Consider the following 22,765-nt stretch of genomic DNA (forward strand, 5'->3'; position numbering starts at 1 on the left):
CTAGCACACCTATTCAACCACACACCAAAGTCGCAGGCCCTGAGGCTGTGTCCGTCCCGCCCCCCCCGGAAGGGGCAGCACAGGTACAGCACGTCTGTTTTTCCCTGAAGGAAGGTTCTTTTTCACCCTCTCCTCTGACCCCTGTCTGTCTTGAGCCTTCCCCTCCGCATCGTTTTGCAAGCCTGAGCAGGACTGAACACCGCTTTTTTCCTTCTGCCCAGTCATCTACACAAGCATGGTGCTGAACAGAAACTCTCCAGCTTTCTACCCCAGAAAGGCCCAGCAGTTACATTCCCACCAGAATGTAAGGGCCCAGGGAGATCTTCCGGTGTGTTCACAGAGAAGGCAGTAGCAGCAGATGTGCTGCAAAACCTCCTAAAGACTTTTTTCTTCCGCAAAGACATAAACACTGACCCTTTTATCAAATACTCCCAAGGCACCAATTAGGTCATTATACTACTCTACTGTCACCTCTCCCATTCTATTACATGTGAGTCCATTTTGTAGATCCCAAAGTCATTGGGGCAGGAACTGAGCTTTGTGTCTTGCTCCAACACAACTGGGGAAGGCAGAAACAGAGGAAAGAGAATATAAGTGATACAAAACAAGAAGGATTTCCATATTTTCATTTTAATGATTAGAGGCCAAATTAACACCACAGGAGCAGTTAGGGTGAAGGAGCACTTCCCAAATACACTGCAGATGTTTCTATGAAACAAATCGACATTCATTTAGAGAAAAAACATGATATTTCAGTATTGAAACTAGTTGTTTATAATTCATAAACAAGAAGAGAGACTTTTTATGAATCTCCACTTTCTCCTATGTTTCACCTTTTTCTAGAAAAGAACCAACGAACAGTTACTGCATAAAAAGATATAAACAGGACAGCCAGAAATCTTTCTTAACCATCACACAAAGTTGCGGGCAATGGCCAATACTTTGGAGAACTCTCCTTCTCTCCGTCGCAGGATATAAGGTATTGGTGTTTTTATTCTAGTCCCTACTGGATTTCCATTGTCTTCTATGAGTACCACATTGTTGGAATCAAATCTAGGGGTCATGGGGGGGCCAGGCATCTTCTGCCCTACAATCAAAGCCTTCTTCTTTTCTCCTTTGATAGCCAGAAGGATGGTATCTCCTACTTTGCCAACTCCAGTCTTGTTATACACATGGATACATTTTGGTGGCCGGTGGTATGGTGTGTTCCCCAAGGCGCTGTTGTCCACCACTCGTACACGAGTCAGTTTCTGTATTGCTCCGCACACTCCAGTGACACTAGCAAAAGACAGGAAAGAATTAAGAGAGAGATCTCCTCAATGAACCTTGGGGAGCAAGGGCAAACCCAGCACAGGATCTTGTCATTACACAAACCACTCAGAAGGAGCCAGCAACAAATACATACCATATGGGTGACACATTTACTGCACTGAATGTGCTCTTTGAAAGCCAGATGCTACTTTGGGCTTTGCACACTCTTCACTAAATGTCAAACATAAAACAACCGTTCTACTCTGAAATATGACTAAAAGATAGCATGAAGAGGGGCTTGCACTTACCGGGTCTTTTAGCAATCACAGATAATTCAATTCAGCTTCAATTTATGGGAAAAAAAATGCTTGCTTCTGCCACAAACAGTCTACAGGGAGCTAAGACAAGTCAGACTCTTTCAATCTTGTATGTGCTCCCCAGCAACATGGAATTTTTTGACCAGTCTTCTTTGCAGTGAAGTCTGTGAAGCCCTCTCATCTTATTCTGCTCTCACCGAAACCTCTGAAGTCCTGGTGTGACTATGCTAAGCTGCCACCAATCAGAGTCTAACAGACTTCCCCATGCAGGAAGAACCCAGAGAGAAGCACACTCTTCTGTATGTCTTTGCGCTGCAGGATTAGTGGGAGTAGGAAATAATAGCAATATACTGCAGGATGTTAAGTCAGTAGACCTGACTCTCAATACACTTGGGAACAGCAGGAATAAACTGAAAAATAATTCATCTCCCTTTAAGGAGAGGCTATTCTTTTCCCCAGGTAAGCTCAAACTCACATGATTCGTTACTTTTCCTCCAAAGAGACTCAATCACAGATCTTCAGGAAAGCAGAAAGATCCTTTCTACTGGTAAACAAGTGCTTTGCAGTATGATCCTAGAAACATGCTGCTCAGATAGCTGCAAGAATGCCAAGTTGCTCTCAGCTGAACTGCTCCAATAGACAGCACATAAATTCAACCTACATTCCCCTAGTTTTAAAGGCATATACAGTAAATAAAGACCACTGAGGAACTTTACTTCAGAGCACTGCCACAGGCAGAAGAAGGGGAAACCTGGGTGGGACTGAGTTCACAAAGCAGCAGTAGCAAACTGACAACTATGAAAGTGCAATTGCCCAGGTACCACCAGACAAGAACAACTGAACAAGGAGGACTTTTTTTTTTCCTCATTGCTTTGTTTCTGCCACAGTCTTGAAGCAGAACCCGACCACATCCAAAGCAGGCCCACCACGTAGAACAGGTTTCCCTGATAGACTGCTGGCTATGGCAGTAGCACTGCTTGACCTTGTGGACTTTGCCTCCCTCCCGCTGTCGGCATCTATCCTTTATGCTCTCATGCAGCCTATTTACAGAGAAAGCCAGTAAAACTTACATATGTCCTTGAAACCTAGTCCTTGACATTGTCTTAATGCCCTCTCTAGACCACAGAAGACCAACAGTCATGGGAATGACTATTCTCACCCTGCAAACTGAAGCCCTGACCCTTCAGAGAGCTCTATGATACAGATTCCCCATACCTACATCAAGTGCACTGGTGTGCTCTATGCAATGCATTGCAGAACACAAAGTTCATAAATTTAGAAAGCTTTAAATGCCTTGAAAATGCTTGGAAAAGCACCTAAAGAAAAATAACGAAAGGGACACTGTCAGGGTAGAAGGAAATAATTTTGAGGGGGTTACTCTTGTTCTAAATACCTGAAATGATCAGCTCTGGAAGAATTTTAAATATGGAAATGGCTTTACATCAGCAGGGGTTGGCGGTTGCTTTTTTTTGCACCTGGCTGGAGAATAATCCTCAAAGGCCTATAAACGTCTTTACAAGCATAGGAATACAGAGTTCAGACCATATTCAGGTTGCCAGGAACCTGCATCTCCAGTTGTGTTAGGTCTTACTTTACAATCCATGAAACGACATCTGTGGGTTTATTATATTACCCTTTTCACATTAGACTACATTTTATGCTTGATCTACTTAACAACATCTCTTTGAATCAGGATACTGACCCAAGAAAACAGAAGCAAAAGGAGGTTTTGAAAATTACCTGAAGTGTCGCTGGATGACTGTGCTGTTTAGATGGGTTAAGGATAAACCCAGTCGCCTATTCAAGAGAGCCATTTGGATTCTGGTAACCTGCCCTGCATAAGAAATAAAAGAATTATAGACTCTGGAAATTGGACAGTGTTTGTTTCACTTTTTTTTTTTTCTTTTTAATGTGAATCACACACTAGAGTCTCAACAACCATTGCAATCCACAGCATACAGCGCTAACAGCATCCTCAGCATGCTACAAAGTAGAGTAACAGCCCCTGACCGAATTCAACAGACTGTTATAATTCAGGTGCCTATACTGTAAAGCTGGATTCAGTATCACCACAGTGAAGTTTTCTGTGCACAAGGGTAAAGGCCTGTCTGTACACTATGAACCATGTAGCAACAAACAGGCTTGAGAATTTTGGATGTGAACAGAGTTCCTAATTTCGAGACTTCCATGACCAGTAACAGCTAGCAAAGTTACCTATAAAACCAGATTAAAAAAAAGAGACACACGGCAGACTCCCATCAAGAAACAATTTGCTAGATAATCAACACAAAGCTCCAATGCTGATCATGGCATGCTCACTCTAAACACAGGCTGCTGAACACCTTGTGCATACTGAGTCCAGAATCACTCCCGGGCCAATCTTGCCCTGTTAAAGCTGCCCAGATGAAACTGTTCCCTGTAACATTATGGTGTGCGCTCCACATCAAGACATCACCCTGGCTACAGTAGAGCTGGTTACAAGGTTAACCTCTGACTGAGTTTACCACACCCTCTTCCCATAACTACACATATAGCTGTTCCCTAATCTCATTCTGTCAAACCCATCGGAAAGCTCACATGCTCAAGAGCAAAGGCTTATCTGAACCAAGATCACATTGCTGAACACAACTTAGGGAGCAGCAACATAAGCAGCTATGCCAGCAGTGAGCACAGGTGATCCAAGCGAGCACAGGAAATAAGGCTCTAGAGGCAGTAATCTTTCAGCCTAGCTCAGGTAGTGCAAGGACTTCCTATCCGACTGCAACTAACACCCCATAACAACACTTACTCACGCCTTGCTGGTGTAACCAACACACGCTCTGCTTCTCTCCCTTCTGAAGTAAACATTAAAGATATATTGCCCTCTTATCTTCCTTTGCCAGTTCTGATGAGCTTAGGTCCAAATTCTGTAGCAGCACATTCTAAAGCAGTTTTCTTCACTTTTATTTTAAAAATAAAGCTGAACTAACTTCTCTGGGGGAAAAAGAAACATCCACAGAGCCTTCTGAGAGATGCTACCACAGTTGCTTTAACTATAACCAAGTAAAAACTGGGCTAAATCTTCATTATCTGCTTATTGTTCTTATTATCCCCCTCTGTGTTTGCTTACTTGAGGATATACTTTTTTTTTTTTTTTTTTTAGGGTTTGCAACAGTTCTGCAGACCAAGTGTTACCTAACAGCTGGGTGAGAAGCACTGGAGATGGACACCACCGCAATTTTGTAGCAGTACTTCCTGAGCAAAGCATGTGTTCTCCAGTACCTGGCAAACTATCTCACCTGTCACACTGGCAGGTTTGGAACAGAGAGATCAGCAACAGTGAAAGCTGACATTTATTTGCTATAAAAAGCCACTTTCTGTGGTGTAGAAGATCTCCAAATGAGTTCAGCTTCTCTTCAGAGTTCTCTTGCACTGTTCTTTCCGTGAACTTCGATTCAAAAAAGGCTGTGCTTTTGCAAAAGCTACTTATCTAGCTACACACTCCTAACGAAAACAAGGCCCTGCAGTATTTATAGTGCTGCTGGCAACCAAGGCCCAATTATCTGGGCCTTGCTGCTGCTGCTAGGATTTCTAAGTTAGATTTAGTTACCTTGCTGTAAACCCACACCCCTCGTTGTCAGGGAAGACAGCTGGCATCCCATTCTGTACTTGGGTGTACTGTTTCCCTGTGCAAAACCCAAACTGAGTGTGCAATCTTGTTCCTACTCACTTCAAAACCACACCAAAGCCTTGGATCCCTCCAGAAGGCCTGAAGAGGCAGTAGCAGCAAGTTGGCCTCTGTGGGCTTTGACAGATGTTCTCTGGTGAGTCCGGCTGCCATGATTGCCCCCCATGTCTATTCACCCACTCTTCCTAAGAGTGGCAGATTGTTTCTACCCCATGGAGGCAGTGAAGATCAGAAGTTAAAAAACTCCCAGCAGAAGCATCCACAGTGTTAATTGTCGAAAGATGGTTTATTTTTCCAGATGACTCAGTACCCTCTCTTTGCTAGGAATTCTTCCTCAACAGGTTAAGATGTGTCACAAGCTACAAAACTTTGTATGATTGATTATTTGGTATGAAGCATTTTTTTTTAGGAACTGAATAAACAGGGGGATGTTACCAATTAACAGGAAGGTTTGGGGTAAAGGGAAGAGAAGAATGTATCTGCGGCATGGAGTACAGCATGCAAGGGTGCAAATGGATTTACAAACAGTGAATCACATTTTCAGCTATTGTAACATGCCAACTTCCTTTCCAAGCGAATAGCCAATAGTTTTGATCTGGTTCCAGACACTCCTCAATGAGACCTAGTTCTAAGCTGCTCCCTCTGCAGCTCTGAACAGGGCACTTGATCTCCTCTGCCCTTGGTTTCCCCCTCTGCAAAACAGCTAATCCTAAACTCCAAAGGGCACAGAAGTCATTCACTCTGTCACTCTGCGTGCTGCCACATGAATGCTCAGAGTGGTGCCAAAGTTTAAGAGCCATACTATGGTGATGAAAGCCAACCGCTCCCTCAGCCCCACCGCACCAAACATCTCACTCCTTCCCAATGAAGATTTTGCCTCACACCAACAGGTCTTTAAAAAGCTCAGAAGAGAGGAGGAAGCGCTTAGCACATGCACTGGGAATGCTAATGACCTGAGTTTGCTCTGGAAGGTGGCTCCGAAGTCATCTCTTGCCAGGTTTCAGTGCTTTGAGGAGTCTGGGAAGAATATCTCTGGATCCTTCAAGCACAGCAGAATTTGCAGGGCAATTCCCGGAAGCCTAGGGCCAGTATTGCCCAATTGATACAGGAATGCATCACCACTGCTTAATATTTTATCACTGATACACTCCTAATCAAGGAATTATCTTGGAAGTGACATCTGGAGGTTATCTGGTCCAACCTCCTGCTCAAAGCAGGATTAATTTCAAAGTTTCATGCCAGGCAAGAGCAGCATTTAAACAGACACTATCCTAAAATAGGCTCAACACAAAGACAATTACTGATACAATGTAGGCCACATACAGCTACACCAGAGAAGCAATTACAGAATCATGCAGAGCAGCTTCTCTCCCAGTTCCTGCACCGCTGTATCTAAATTCAAGCAACTGTTTTATCTCATGGCCAAAGAGCCCTCTTTTCTTAAATCCAAAATCTTAGAGATGCTTTGGTTCTCTCAGTTCCACATATCAGCCAGAAGTTAGCACAGACTTCAGAGTGAGTTCACAGTAAGATTTAGAAAAGGGTGGGGGGAGGAGTCTATTAATCAAATATTCACTAAAATGACCCAATTTCTACTTCACTGAATAAGTTTGAACATGCAATAACCTGCTACAGGAAACATTCCCTTCTCAAGGGCCCTTCAGCATTACACCATTAAATGCAACAGATGGGCATCAAATTCAAACACTGCACAACAAAGCAATTATTCACCAGCTTTAAACCTCTGGAAGCTATTTATCCACTGTACCATTTTCAAGTGCCACATTAAAGCTACCACCTTCATCATTTTCCCTTGAGATTAAAGAAGTGATTTATTAACACCACAAGCTTAAGTGGTTTTTGAATGAAGGAATTCTGGAAAATTTCATCCCAGCTAACAGAAGCAAGCAACATACCGTATTTTCGTCAAACGCATACAAACAGGCAAGAAGCCCGCCTCAGAGAGCTGATAGGAAGCAAGGACAACTTCCAGATAAGGAGGATGGAATTACATACTCACTTTGAACCAGTATCAGGGCAGGCTGTACCAAGAAAGAAAGTCCTCCCCCCCGCAACTCACATTTCCATCACTTCCTTTATGCTGGCGCTAGCACTTGTGTAAATCAGGAACAGTTTTGAGCCAGATTAGTTCCTTGATCCAACTCATCACACAGTCACATGAATGTTGGTGCAAGGGGATGTGGCAAAACACAACACTGGGATTTCTCCTTTCATTGGCGAGCCAGACTTACATTGATTTAAAGTGACAGTATCTTAGGAGAAACACGACGTGACTCAAACAAGATAAAAATCTCTTTCAAAAACACTGATGTGCATTAGAACAGCGCTCTATTTGAACCTGCATGATTAATACAGTCATGGGAGCAGTAAAATGCTCTGTGCCTGAACATCCAGCAGAACAGGGAAGTGGCTCTGACCAGGTTTTTATTAAAGGTGTACATATACCCCACAGGATTAAAAAAAAAAAAAAAAAAAAAAAAAAGTCAAGATGCTGTTCTTACCTTTTCTGTATCCTAGAGTAAAAACACTTTTCAACAGTGCTATTAGCTAACAATCCAGTCTTGCCTTCTTTTTTAATGGGAAATTTTGGAAATGACATCTGCTTGCAATTTCCCCCCCTCGCAATCTGTAGTTCCACAGTCATTCCATTTTTTCTTTTCTTTCTTTCTGCTAGTAACTCATCCACATGCACAGGACATAGAGAAAATGAATTAATGTACAAAGCAAATGCTGAAGCCTACTACCCAAAACCTGCTGTCAAACCTACAAAATAAAACAGGAAAAATGTTCTTCACTTTAATAGTAGCAATGCTATCTAAATAGTCAAACAGTGGGAGGCAACATATCCTTTCTTCTTCTAAAAGACCAAAATGGACATGCTCTGGGAACCACGAAGATTTGAATTGCATCTGTCATCCATCATTAAAATGCAGGAAATAAACCCAAGACAATATGCATGATACAAATACCTAAACCCCTACTCTGCCACTGCAGGTTTATTTATAGAATGTCTGCCAGTGTGAGCTACAAGAGCCAACTGTGAACTACAGGACTCAATCCATTCACAGCTTTCTTCATAAAGGAAAAGATGTGATTAAGGGCTTGCGCGTGTTAAAAATACTTGAGATATTCATTACCAAGACATGACTGGTTTTAAATTAATGACATGCAGAAAGGCCAAGATTGACAAAGAGGACTTAACTCTCCTAGAATTCAGTTTATGAACAGGACTAGTTATTAAACAGGATATTTATTAATTCAAGTTACCAACAGAAACTCATTACATCTGTTAAGGAAAGAAGCAATTCCATTCCTACAGTTTTCAAGGGAAGCACACTAATTTTGTTTTCCAGATCACAATCAGAAAAAGTAGATAAAAAGATGGTCTGCATATACCTTTAATGGAAAAAAACACCTTTGACATTTTAAGTATCCAGAAGTCCCATCTCTAAGGTACTTATGGCTCTTATTCTTGTAGCACCTTAATCCATTTTACATATTCATACTCACAGCACTGTACTAAAATAGGAAGGGATTATTCCCAGTGTATTAGCAGGAAATTAAGCTACACGGAGGACAACTTCTTGTCTTAAGGTCAAATGAAATTTGTGGTAGAGCAAACATCTAATCCAAAACTACTGTTCTAGTCTCTAGAGGTGAAGTCCAGGAACATCCTTCTTCATCTGTGTCTTCTGGAATTCCACATGAGTTCAAAGAACCTCCCTAGCTCTTCTCCCCTAATTTAGCACTGCTTTCCAATTCCCAAGCGGGTTGCTATGCTTCATGTATCACATCACAAATGAATCTTTAATCTTTCTAAAAGTATTGAGGTCTTGGAAACAGGACAATAGATGGCAAGCCAAAAGATCAGATTCTGTTCCCAGCCCTGACCTAAGCTACGAGGTCCCAACCAGCGAGGTACAATCCCAAACCAGAAAATAGTAACTGCACTGAGGGGCAGCTGTGGCAGGGAAAAGGACACAAGTAAAAAGGAAGAGAAGGTGGGGAGCTGTGGCTCAACCATAAAAAAAAAAAGTTAGGAACCACTGATCTAGGCTAATTTTCACAGAGCGAAGCATGACAGTGGCTATGGACTTTCCTGATAAAGCTACAACAGTAAAGGATTCCTAACACAGACAGAACTCAGGCTAAAGAAGACATAATCTGATGACAAAGGTTATTCTGCAGTGCAGCACACAGTGATCTGCAACTTTACTGGAGTTAGCCTTGCTTCTCACTCAAAAACTTCCCTTACACCAGTTTCTCCTTTTTCTATACAAGACCCTCCCAGGTAATCTTGGCAGGATTTTCAAACCAGACAAGCTAACACAGCTCAGATCGGCACCTGTGTCCTGCTTTTACAAGGGCTTATTACCTGTCCACTTTTACCACAAGGAATAAGTCTCTTACGTGCTTATAATAACAAACCCATCACACAGTCTCCTTCCCCAAGTTGCCCCCCTTACTCACTGGACCTCCAAAGGACTTTTCTGGAGAAGAATCAGCACAGCACAGACTACTGCCCACACTTCCCGAGTCCCTGTGACACACACAGGAAAACACCTCGCTTGTCAGTACGAAGGAATCTGGGTCTACCTTTGCTACATGACTACTTGTACCCATGCAAGCCTTATCTAGGCAGCATTAGCCCAGAAGAATTCTGAAGCAAAGAAACACTCTGGAGGACATATATCGGTCTTTCAAGAGCATCAAAACAGACTTTGTGTTTTCCTCCTCCCCCAAGCTAGCGTGCTATGGCACTGGCAGAAACTCAGCAGGAGCTGAGGGTGCTGTCTCTTGGAGAGGCAAGGTGCTGCCAGCTACTGCACCCGCTGCACCCTGCGCACACTCCAGGCAAAGGCTCCTGGCTCTGCATAGCACAGATCTCCAGCTCCGGCTCCCAGCTGTGCTCCCAAGCACAGCTCTCAGCCTTGTGGCCTGTCACTCGAAACCTGCCCACATAACATCGCTGCGGCCAACGCTTCTCACTCTTTTCAGAACAGCAACCTATAGCCAGTGTTTAGGCACCACAGGGCCCCTGTGCAGAGCACAAGGACGCCTGGGAGAAGCGGCATTTTGAGCGAGCTGGCAGGCGGCGCCCGGAGGGCCTGGATGCCCCCGGCGCTTCGGCACACTCGGGCCCAGCGCCGGCTCTCTGAGGCCGAGGTGGGCGCTGCACGGCCGCGGGCACAGCGCCGAGCCAGGCCGCGCCCGCGAGCGCCCAGGCCGCATCCAGCTCCCGGGCAGAGCCGGCGCCGGGCGGGCCCGGCGGGGGCAGTGGCAAGGCCTCCCAAGGGCCGCGGGCTGGGGCCTCCCGGGAAGCCCGGGGCCGCCGCCGGCGGGCAGGGCCGTAACCGCCCGCCGTAACCGCCCGCGCGCAGCGCCCCCCACCCCCCCCCGCGCGCGCAGCGCCCCCCACCCGCGCGCGCGCGCACCTCAGAAGGGGACGCGGTCCCTCCGCACGCACGCACGCACGCACGCACGCACGCATGCCGGCGCACGCACAGGCGGAGCCGCGCGCGCAGGCGCGGTGCAGGAGCGGGGGGGGAGGCCCCGCCCGCCGGCTGCGCAGGGCAGGCCCTGCCCTGCCCCGCCCCGCCCACCGGGGGGCTCGGCGCCGAGCGGCGGCGGCTCGCTCCCGTGCGCGGCGGGGCGAAGGGGCGGTCGGGGCCAGCCAGTCCGCGCCTGACACGGGGGTAAGCGGGGCGCTCGGGCGTCGCGTCGTGGCCCAGCTCGGCGCGGTGCAATGCTGCATTGCGCGGCGCGGCTTTGTGCGGCCGCTACCTCGCGGCGCGGCGGGGCCCGGGGCCGCAGCGCTCCGCGGTGCTCGCTGCGGGGGCTGCGCTGCCCCCCCCGGGGGGGGGCTGAGCGGGGCCCTGCGGCGGGGCGGGGGCGGCCGGCAGGGACCGCGGCGCCGCGCTGCCTGCTGCCATCTTAGGGTCGGGCCGCCGCGCCCCCGGCACAGCGCGGCGCGGCACGGCGGGGCCTCGGGGCGCGGCTTCTCCCGGTGCCTGTGGGGTTTTGTGTCCGCCGGCGCCTCCGTGGCTGCCCGCGGCGGGGCCCGCCGGGCTGGCGCAGGGGCTGGGCGAGCGCCGCCCCCGCCGCGGCGCTGCGGTGCTGGGGCCGGGGCTGCTCCTCCGCGGCCGGGCCCGGCCTGAGCCGCCCCGGGTGCCCCCCTCCTTTAGCCCATCGGTCGTGCCGTGGTTTAGGGGCTGCGCACCGTTTTGGGGCGGTTAAACCCGGGCTTGCCCCGGTCCCCCGCCGAGGTCCGTCCAGGCTGGGGGGGGGGACACCCGTGCCCCTGAGGGAGGTGTGTGGGGCCATTTGCCGGCATCGGAGGTGACATGTCCCTCCCTGCAGGACCGCGAAGTGCCAGCTTCCCCTGAAAGGTCTCTCGCGTGGCCTGGGGACCTCCCCCAAATAGCCAGCATCGGGCGGGTCCATGCCCTGAGTCTGTTAGTTGCTCAGGAAGCAGCTCGTGGCTGGAGCAAATGGAATTGCTCTGGATGCCGGGAGCAGATGAGCATCTTTAGCAAAGGCCTGAGAGCCTCCCCGGGGTCCCGTAAGGTGTGCCCATCCGGGGGGGAGGGACGTGACATGGTTTATCCTGCAAGGCCCGATGTCCTCCTTGTCTGAGCTCTTGGATCAGGGGAAGGGAGCAGGCACAGTTTGCTTGCAGTAAACCAGGACTCGCAGCTGGGCTGGTGGGGCAGCGGTGCTGGTGGCGCCTGCCTGCTGCGCAAGGAGCTGTGGAAATGGGGCGGTTTGGACCTCTGCGTTGGCTACCCAATGGCTCTTCATGCCTCCCAAATGTTTCGGTTGTTTGGTGGGACCGTCACATTGCCTTCTGCATGCCTCTTCCCTCAGGTTGCCCTGCTGGCAGCGAATGTGGCTTTCCTGCTCACTAGGGTGGTTGTACCCATTTTTACAAGGTGGCCCTGGCTCCCATCTTATCTCTAAATGCCATTTGAGATGTTGACATTGCTCTGTGGAAGGCTTCTGTGTGTGTTAGGTTTTGGGAGACTCACCTCTCTTCCTCTCCCTCCCTCCCTCCCAGTGTGCCACTGTTGTGATGGACCAGCTGAGAAGGAGGAGGGATGTTCTCAAAGATGAGAACAGTAGGTGAATGTGTAACATCACTCTGCCTCTTGTGCCTTGGAGAGCTTAGTAGAGAGAGCTGTTTGATAGGGCTAGTGTCTCTGGTCAGGCAGCAAAGCAGACAGTTCCCTTCTGCTGTCTTTTTAATCACCAACCCTCCAAATCAGCACACCATGCTGCTTCCTCCTGTCTCAAAGCACATGCAAGGCATCTGTATGTAGCTGCCTGTTGCGGGCATCACACCAAAACTCCGGGATGTGGCTGCAGTCAGCCCAGTGCCTGTAGCAGGTTTGATAGCCCTCAGCTGGCTGGAGACCAGGTATTCAGGAATTTGAGATTCCAGGCACTCCTCTCCGCCACTCTTCCCCCAGTTGCAGGAGCTGGAAGCCAAGGGCTGATATACAGGTGCCTAGGGAATGCTAATTTGGCTGTGCATACTCTGAGAAGACCCCACACTGCATTTGTGTGTTATTCTGGAAGTATCCTTATCCTGTCATCCTCAGGAGGAAATATGTACAGCCACAGGCTGCATGGCAGGAGTGTCCTGTTAACAGCAGTCACAAAGGGACTGAAGGGTGGCACTGGTGACTTTTGAACAGTCCTGCAGATGCCCCTTCTTTGCATGGGACATAGCCTTTGCAAGTGCATTGCAGGGACAGATGGCCTTCCCCTCCAAACACCTATGCTGTATTGTCTAATAGCTTTTTATTCTCTAATGTTTCTGAGAATGCAGAAAGCCAGTTACTCAGCTCATAACTAACTCCAGGAGGACTCTGTTCAAACCAGAAATAGCAAAGCATTAAGGACTTCTAATGACTGCAATTAGCTCGTATCTACCTAGGAAAGGCCTTTTGCATCTAGAACCTTTTAGCTGTAGGAATATGCTATCTTTACACCTTTCTGCAGTTTTCACCCAGATAGCATGGGAGGGAGATAAACATGAGAGAAGAGGCCTTTGAGGGCATTGAGAAGAGACCCTGGTTTGGCTCCTAAGTATATTTTGTTGCACAAAGCCTATTTTTGTCTGTTCCTGTCTTCAATAACCTTGGAAGGAACTGAAGCTACTGTATTTTCTGAGGACATTGGTTTTGTTGACAAGAGAGCATTGCCATGAGGCTTTGTAATGCTTGATTTTCTTCCCCTTTGCCCAGAGCATAGTGTCACTATCCTGAAATGTCCTGAAGTCATGAGGCGAGGCAAAAAAAAAAAAAAAAGGAAAAATGCTGGGTTCTTTGCATTTTTGCTATTGTTTTTCTCTTTCTAGGCTTTTAAAATATCCTTGGTCATATTTTTTAGCTTTCTTCAACAAGAAGATGGGCTAGAAACTTGCTTTTTTTTTCTTTTGATAAATGTATATGTAAAAAATAAAATATTCTCATGAAATCTCTTGATTCAAGGAACTATGGCTTTAAGAAACTCCCTGATAGCACAAGATCTGTGATAAAAGCCTGAGAGCTGGCAGAGCTGATGGTCTGTTTCTGTCCATTGCTAATTATGCTTTCCTTGAGCCAAAGGTAGCTAAAATACCTTGGGATCACGTGTAGCCCTGTAGAGTCCTGCCAGCAACTCCATTGCCACCTTCACCTTCAGTACAGAGGCGCAACCCCAGATAAGCGTGCTTTCTAGAATGTAATGCCCTGTCTCAATTCCTGCAGCCAGGGTGATACCATATGCTGGGGACACAGGACATCAGCAGGTACCTCCTGATCCCAGAGAAGATGACTGGGATCTACTCTGTCTGATGGGAACCCTGTACAGCTGGGGGCACCTGTTTAGTGCCCGGGAAGGCCCTTGATGTAGGATACTCTGTGTGCAGTTAGTTGTAGATAGTGCTGATTATGAATCCAATGGCAGATTTGCATATCAAAGCATCTGAGAACTCTGCAATCTGGTAATGGAGGCAAGGATGATAGGGCTTACTAGAGACTGGGGCTGGATCTTCCCTGTGGCTTTTCTGGTGCAGAGATGAAACAAGATAATGGGGATGTTTGGAAAATGGAACCACCTCAAGGATTTGTTTCCATATCCTTTAATGACGGTAGGTACCGTTAAGGCCTTTTTAATCTAATAACTGCTTTCCAGAGGATGGGAACAAAAGAGATGATAGCAGTCCCTCAGGCTACTTCTGCTGCACCTCCTTCCTGCAAGTGAGAGCTTGTGTGCCAGCCTGTCGCTGGGCCCAGTGGTGATGGGGTCAGGCCACTAACAGACAGGTGAGGTGGAGGTTGGAAACCGCCCTGCTGCCTTCCCGTGGCCCTTCCCTGAGGCTTTGTTTGTTGGCACAAGAGTTTTGCTGTCTTGTTTTTGAGTTTTTGAGTTTGTGCTGGGCTGCACCTCCATGCCTGTGGTAATGAGTCAGAAACAGCCTTGAGCCCTCTGGTGCCTGCTGGCAAGGCAGTTCGTCACCCTTGTGTAGCAGTCCCTCCAACTGGTGACTCCTCCGGTGTCCGGCTGGGAGTTTGTACACGGGCAGGGCCAGCCTGCTCCCTGCACGATATGGCCGCTGCTCATCCCAGAGAGGTTTGCCACAGCAGCAAAGTCCAGTGTTAACAAACATCTTAAAGGGAAGCAAAGGTTGTGATGGGCAGGAACAAACCCAAATGGCAGGAAAGTCCTTGGCGGGTTTTCTCTCTAGCATACTGTGAAACTGCTGGTGCAGATGGCAGATGGCATCCCTGGGGAAACTGGGGGAGAGGCAGGAAGCTGGTGTCACCAGTGTGTGTTGTGCACTGGAGAGCCTTGCTTCATCCCGGCCCTAAGCCCTGCTTCAGGCTTGGGCGGGGGGGCGCAAAGGGACAGAGAGGAGCTGGCCCTCGCTGTGTATTTTCCACTCTGCGTTTTCTACGCAACTTGACGCTGAGGCCCCGCTCAAAGCCTGAAGCAAAGGGGCGGATTTGCTACCACCTGAACTAGCTCTGCAGAGTCACAGGCCTTGCCTAATGGCTTCAGAGGTAGGGGGAAGGGAGTGGCTGAGTCTCTAATGGGTTGTGTCCTCTGGGATGCTGCATGAGTCAGAGGAAGGTTTGTCTTTGTCTGGTCTCAACAAAACTGTATCTCCTGCCTCTCCTCTGTCCCCAGGGCCCCTGTCTGGGGCAGGCAGAAAGCAAGTGTCTTTCCGTAAGCATGCCCATCAGCTTTCACCCCAGGTCAGCCTGAGAGCTACAAGTACTGGAGAGAGGAAGCTTTCTTGGCAGGATTTCTCTGATCTGGCCTGTGGGGAGAGTGCTCTCGCTCTGTACTTTGGGCCATGTGTATTGCTGTGTAAAGGAGGTCTGCTGCTCTCGCCTACACCCCGCTGCCAGTGGGAGTGGAAGTCTAGCTGGACGCACAACGTGGGGTTCATCAGGAGCCACCAGGAACTTGGACATCACAGCTATTGACCAGGCCAGTGTTGGCATGAGTGCAAGGCAAGGAACATGCTCTTGTGCTGGTGCTCCTTGCTCCTGCCCTACAGCTGCCTCTGCTATTCCAGCCCCAGGCTTCCTGCTTGGAGACTGACGGCAGAGCCAAGCTGCAGAAATGCCTGTTGGAAGTAAGCCTGGGAGTCTGGAGTTTGCTTGTAGGCTGGGCTGGAAACTGGAATGCAGGTTTCTAAGGAGGGAGTCCGTGTGTCCCTCATCCACTTTTCTCTTCACAAGTGTTTTCCTGGTTTTGATGCTGTAGCTTCAAAAAGATCCCAGCATGATGGCAGACAGCATCTCTGAGGGTAGCTCTGTGTTCCTCATGGGAGCGTCTGCTGGCTGGGACTGCAGCCCTCGGCATCTCTCCCATAGCCTGTGCAGCTCAGGCTCTCTCTGAGAAGGACGCCTTGTCTTGCTAGCCATATGGGGAATTGGTGTGTGCAGGAGCTGCCTTGAGCATGTCCTTCTCTGGAAGAAACCTCTCTGCCTGTGGCCATCATCCTGTCAGCAGCCCTGCAGCAGACAGGCTCTGTGCCTCAACGCACAGGGAAGTAGGAAGAATGGGAGTGGGTTTGGGGGATAGTCCGGACATTGCCTAGAAAGAAGCTGGTTAAAAGAAAAAATATTACAGGAGTTGAGAAGAAATATGCCCATGTGTATACACATGCTCTACAGCAGAGAGAGGGCAAGAGTCATGAAGCCAGTGCCAAGCTTGTGGAGGAAAGGCTTACAGTACGAAATGGCTTTTCTCTGAGCCTGCAGGCCTGTGGTTGGCACTGCCTTCTCTCTTCTTGTTCTTCCAGTGTGAAACTGGGTGTTTGCCCTCTGCCTCAAATACAGATTAGCTGCAGGAAGCCCGAGAGTCTCTCGCTGTGATGCAGAATGCTGTTCTCTGTGCTTTCCTGTGCAGCGTTCACTCCCCTTCACTAGGTTATCGTTGCATGTTCTTTATACATTTCCTGCACGTGATCCCAAAGCAGGATTGGAAATACTTCTGTTCTCCCCACCACTGTTATATGTGGATATTGTCCATCGTTCTCCCTCTTTTGCTTTCAAGTCCCTTCCTCCCCGTCTCTCATAAAGCCACTTCCAGAGTGAGAGGAATGCTTACCCAGTATACCAGTGCTGTCCTTGGGCCGAGATCTTATAGTGGCTACACAGGTTATATTGGCAAAATGGAGATCCTGCTGGCATATTTTTGGCACCTTTTGAGCAAAGCAAGGTCTCCTATTCCTGATGTGCTTTGTTCTAATTGTGTCAATGTCAGCAGCTTCTGCCTGCATAGTTGTTGTGCTGGGAAGAGGGATAGGTCTTGTTCTGTGCCTGCTATTTTTCCCCTTTCCACTTTGTGATGGAGAAATCAGAAGTTGATAGCACAGGCCTGGCTTAAAACAGGCTTTTGAAGATCCCCATTTATGTAGCCTGTTCTGGTAATATGTTTGTGTTATTGCATGAAAAAATGGGCTGGATCTCTTAAGGGACTGTATATTTGAAAAGTAGCACATTGCATCAGCACCAAGGAATAGCAGCTCCACGCAGGATTTATATCTGGCTGGTTTTGGTACATTCTGCCATTGCTTTCCTGAAGCACCAAAATCATGCTGTTTCTTTGAGCAGCAAGCTAAAGAACCTCTCTTCTTTCCTGCCCCTGGAGGGGTGGCTGGTGAGGGCCTCTGGCACCCTGCCTCTCCTATCTGACCATTACTGTCTCTCCTTAGGAGAACTGTCTGTCCCCCAAACTGGTACTGTGGGTCCATTTGAGTGTGCTCGTCCTCTCTGCAGCCCTGATACTTCTGCATGTGAAGCACTTGCTTGCTTTGACCCCCCCTTTCCTCTAAGTGTGCTACTGCTGAAGATCCTTACGGATCTCAGCTCCCAGGTAGAGCCAGCCAGGTTCTGGCCTGTGCATGGTGCAGACCATTGGCGGTGGACAGCAAGCTGCCACCTGCAACAGGACCTCGTTCTGTTCCACCAATATGGTCCTGCTGTGTTGCTAGCAGGGAAGTGCTGTGCTCTGGGCCATGCTCTCTCCCACTGGCCTGCCCAGGAGGCAGTGCTGACAGGCTCCCTTAGAGCTCTGTCTCCTGATGTATTGCTGACACACGCTCAGATCGGATGGACGTTCAGCATTTCAGTGCAGTTCTTAGGAGAGTGCAGCTATTAGGAGAGTCATATGCTGGTGTGGCCCTACTTTCACTAATTAAGAAGAGGCCTTTAGTAGACTCTGTTCCTGCTCCCTTCAAAGCCAGGAAATGAGACCGTCTTGGCATTGTCTTTTGCTTGGAGGAAACTCAGGTGGCTGGTTGAAGGTTGGATGGGGCCTGGTAGTGACACTGACTGAGGAGGGTCTCTGCACCTGACTTTAGAAATACTCTCAAACAAAAAACTTAGCGTCTTTGGATCCCAGGGAAGACCTTAAAAAGGATCTGATGAATTTTCTGCCTTTTCTCCCTCAGCTCTCAGTGCATATTGTCTAGACTCCCCTTTGTGTGAAACTTGTATTCTGGAGAGTCTCAGGTGATGCTGGTGAAGCTGATATCATCCATAGGATGACTATATATGCTGGCTGGTGATTTGCTGAGGTCTCGCCTATACTTGAGGCTTCGACTTGGAAACAAATCACTGCATCTGTTGAACTGAAGTAAGTGCCCAGGGTTTTGCTATTATGCACAGTGTAGACAAGGCAGCTTCGGTTAGATTTGTTTAAAGTTATAAATCTGGGAAGAAGGAATGGGGTTTGCAGTGAACACAAAACTTGGTGTGACCTCCCAGCTGGGGCAGAAAGAGCCAATGCAACAGTTGGATGAAAGAAAGAATTGGCTCCTGACTGAATAGAAAAGAAGAACAAATAAAAGGTGGCAGTAAGAATCTTATCCTCCCCTTGCAAAGGAGGTCAGTGGTGACAAGGGTTTTAAAGCAGTTAATTTTAAAAAGTGAATCCAAGCACAAGTCAGAACAGGTGAGAGACTACATAGGTAAATTATATTTGCTCAATTGGGCAAAGCTGTATGAAATTCCCCTGAAAGTACTTAAAGAACAAGCCAAGGTAACTTCTGCATGGTGAGCAGCCATTTTAGAGAATATTTAGCAGAGGAGATCCCAGGGCTTGATCCCTTGAAGTATAGGGAGGAAGAGGAGAACTACACCTAGTCAGTCTAAATAAACCAGAAAAAAAATTAAGCAGTCATTGGCTATCCTGTAAGGAGCTAGGATAAAAATCCATCACTATGTATTTTTCTAGAACATGCCACACCAAATCAGTTAACTCGCTTGCATAGTGGATGGCTTGCCTAGCAGATGAGCAGGGAAATGGATGTGATGAATTTTGACTTAAGTCAGTCTTTGTCACCCTCCCATGTGTCAACCTCATAAAACAAATTGAGAAGGGCTGGGAGATGTGAAGCATCCATCAAGTGTGTGCACAGCTGCTTGAAAAGCCATATTCAAAAGGGGGCTTGATGGCATTCCTGCCTGATAGGGAGACCCTAGTTTGTCAGAGGCAGGGAAAATGTTGGTGTTATCAGGGTTCATGAGCAAGATAAGCTAGTGCTGTGCTGTGCTGCAGAGGAGAAAATTCAAGGCAAACTTTGTGCCAGGCTGTATTAGGAGTGTCACCTCTAAGGTGCAGGAAGTAATTATTGCTTTCTTCAACACAGATGAGGTGTTGCTTAAGGACTAGCTTTGGTTGTAGATGCTACCCATGGAGAAAGATGTGCACAAACAGGAGAGTATCCAGGAAGCAACTGAAGTGATTAAGGTCTTCAGAAATATGGGATGAGAGGAAGGATGAAAAGACCTAGGATTAGGTAGCCTGAGGAGGGAGAAAAGATGGAAGAGGGAACTTCATGGTCTTCAAGATTACACAGTGATGTGCTTCTAGAAGGCTGTAGTTGATTGTGTTCAATGAAGACAAGGCAGGAAGTCATTGACTTTGTCTGTAAATAGGCATTCATATTAGATTTTAAAGTTTTTCCTTGTATCAGTTGGGATAGTGAAGTGGAAGAAGAGGCTACCTAGTCTTGGGCAACTAAAGCTTCCATTCCTGAAGACTTCTTCTGTGGTGGTGGTGTGGGGTTTCTTTTGTTGGTGGTGTTTTTTTTTTCCTCAGAACAAGTTAGCGAAAAGTCTGGAGGTATGGACCAGTTATAGCTGGCCATGCCTTATAGCAAGGAATTGGACCAGATGACCTCTTCGTCTTCAAGTTTGGCAGTTCTGTGAAATCCAGATTTGATGTCTGGAAGGGAAGTAGTGAGTAGCCATAGGAATGCAACTTTTGCTGCTGTAGGAGGTGCTTGGGAGACTGGTACTAAAATACTGTATCCAAAACTAGAGTCAGTGTTCAGAAAAGGGCACTGAAAATTTGAAGAGAATGCAGGAAAGAGCTATAAAATAATTTGGGGGCAGGAGAGAAAACTTTATGGTGAGAAACATAAGGAGTTCAATCTGTTTATCTAATCAAGACAAAGATTAAGATGGGTCTTGGTTATCCTGCATAAGCATAACATGGTTGTGTGCATCAGTAATTTGGTGGGTAGAAATAACAGGTCACAAAGAAAACATGTACTGTAGAAAAACATGTAATGAGATCCTGGGGCTGTGGTCACTTCAGAGCCACATAGCTAGCTCTTCTCCTGCATCACCCGTAAAAGGAAGCACTAGCCTGACTCCAGCTATTGTATGGCGATGCTCTGACAAACCTACATGCGCTCTTCATGCATGTGCCTTTGAAATTGTTCCCTGCTTCTCCTTGCCCCCACCCATCATCCACCGCTTCTTAAGTGATTTATAGCATGCCCTCCTTGGTCGCACTCGGCTTCTTTGCCAGAAAGATACCTGGAAGCAGCCAGCAGAGCTCCTGAGAGCCTACCCACCACCCTCTAGAAGGCATCGTCTGGGTCAATGAATATAATGAACAAAACAAAGTGTAACCCTCGTCTCTCTAGTTCCAGCCAGCCTGTGGTCCAGTGCTTTGTGCTTTGGCTGCTGTTTTATTGAGGGTCATTAAGTCAGTGTCCAGTCCACGAGGTAACGTTACTTTCAGCCCTGTGAACAAATCTTGAGAAGGAGATTGGATGAGATGCTGCAGCAGATGGTTTGCTAAAATCTTGCTACATCCACAACTTCCCTTTCACCCACTAACGCTGTAATACTGTTAAAAATAAAACTGATCCAGTTTGCCTAACAGGATGTGTCCTTTGTAAATCCTTGCTGCCTAGTGCTCATGGAATCTCACATGCTAATATCTTGCTGTTGTATTACCTACTGCCTGTGGTAAGAGGGGAATTTCAAAGCTAGTAAATAGCTCCTGACTATCGTTGTGAGTCAGGGGAGAATGAATACTTTGGTATGCTTTAAAGGAGAGTGGGGGAAGCCCCACAGTCTTTCACTCCTTTTTTGTTTTTTGGGGGTTTTTTTTGTTTTGTTTTCCCTCAAGCTTTGCTCCATTTTAATGGGAACAAAGTTTTGGATTGTAGAAAATAACCTCAGAAAGTATTTATGTCTTATTCTGGGGAGTCAGTGTTACAGAATCAAAGGGCTTCAGTCTAGAGTGAGTTGGCCCGGAAGAGTCTTGTGAAATAGCAGCAATAGTTCAGCTGGCTATGATGGACATGGGGTGATGGAGGCACCTTTGCAAGTCATAAAGGCATAAAACATCATGGTATGGTCTCAGTATTTCAGCATGATCTGGGTCCTGTTTGTGAGGTATATTAGGTGCCTACTTCAGAACACTTGCAGTCATCTGGCCTGCTTGATGTGTGGGATTGCCTGCTTTGATTGCTCTGCTGATACATTGTTTTGGCAAATTCTCAGTCTGGCTTATTCCAGCTACCATCACCTCCTCAAAACACTGAGAAGCAGTTTAGCCAGTATAACTGCACGTCCATCAGTAAGCTTATGCCTGTGCAGACATGTTGATCATATGGGCCTTTGCTTCTCTGACACAGCTGTGCTGGCAGATGTCTCTGGGGTTGGTCTGGTATGAAAGATCAGTTAGGGGCAGGTGGTTGGAGCCAAGAAGTTACAGGAACAGAAGATGGAGCCATCAAAGTAGTGGAGGTGTGAAGTTCTAATGAATCCATTTTCAAAATATATGGGAGTGACAATATGGGTAGGAAAGAAGTGCTGAAAAGTGCATGGCTGGTAAATAGAGAACAAAGTAGGTTTCAGATAGTTGGGGATGGGGAGGGGGTTTCTTTGGTATTTGGGCTGTGGTATGTATGCTCTATCTGTTGTTGTTTGTACTGTATTTCTTGGAGCAGGAAAAGGACCTTTTCTTATACTTGTTTAATGGAGGTAAACTCCAGGCCATCTAAACAGTGGTGGAGGTAGGACTGTGTATTGTGGCTGAATGGGAAAGAACGTGAACTGAAAACACCCAGCCTAGTCCTGAAAAGCCACACCAGTGTGGTGAGCCTGTCTGGATCATTACAAGCCTGCCTGCCTGATTTTTATCCTCCTTCCCCTGGGCTGTTTTGAACTTGCCAGTCGTCCCTATCGACCTCTAATTGCCTCCCAGCCTGCCCTGGCATTTCAGAGCATCCCTGAACTTGTTCCGCCCTAGATGCCATTTTGTGTGTTGCTGATTGCAAAGTCCTTCCTAACAACCTCTTGCAAAGCTGGCTGCAGAGGCCCCAAACAGGGGTTTGAGGCAATACTCTCTCCTCCTACCCAAGTGCTGGGGCCCTCGTGGCCTGGAGCATAGGCCCAGCTGCCTTGTTATTCCTGCTCTGTCTCCCTAGTTAGAGATGGGTGGCTGTGTTTTAATCCCCGTTTTGTCTACAGGGGCCAGGCAGATTACAGAATTGATGAGGGTTTGAGTTTTGATGTGGCTGGAAGAGAGGGGAGGGAGTGGTTTTGATCTGCTCCTGCTTTTTTCTGATGACATGTGCATTGGGAGTGGTGGGAGAGAAATGTCTGCCCCATCTGTTGGTAACCCAACCCATGAGAAGGGCCGGGGCGAGATCCTGCTGACAAGTATTGCTGCTTGTGTTGCCAGAGGAGTAATCTCC

The 22,765-nt window shown here is 47.7% G+C and overlaps 2 protein-coding genes across 3 annotated transcripts in view; one reads left to right on the forward strand and one right to left on the reverse strand.

Annotated features, from left to right (window-relative positions):
* Positions 1-614: 614 nt before the first annotated feature.
* Positions 615-10,843, reverse strand: MRPL14 (mitochondrial ribosomal protein L14). Its single transcript, XM_064509516.1, has 3 exons — positions 10,692-10,843; positions 3,309-3,402; positions 615-1,278 (listed from the first exon to the last, which is right to left on the reverse strand). The coding sequence occupies exons 2-3, from the start codon at positions 3,380-3,382 to the stop codon at positions 912-914; spliced, it is 441 nt and encodes a 146-aa protein (XP_064365586.1). The 5' UTR covers positions 3,383-3,402; positions 10,692-10,843; the 3' UTR covers positions 615-911.
* The window catches only part of TMEM63B (transmembrane protein 63B), a 59,330-nt gene continuing 47,369 nt past the window's right edge, over positions 10,805-22,765 (forward strand). The window contains exon 1 of one of the 2 annotated variants that reach the window (XM_064509515.1): positions 10,805-10,952. The gene's annotated coding sequence lies outside the window, so the exon portion shown is untranslated. The remainder of the gene's footprint in view (positions 10,953-22,765) is intronic. The other variant, XM_064509514.1, reaches the window with a different exon arrangement.

This window comes from Dromaius novaehollandiae, chromosome 3 (assembly GCF_036370855.1).
Source record: "Dromaius novaehollandiae isolate bDroNov1 chromosome 3, bDroNov1.hap1, whole genome shotgun sequence".
Classification (NCBI taxonomy): Eukaryota; Metazoa; Chordata; class Aves; order Casuariiformes; family Dromaiidae; genus Dromaius; species Dromaius novaehollandiae.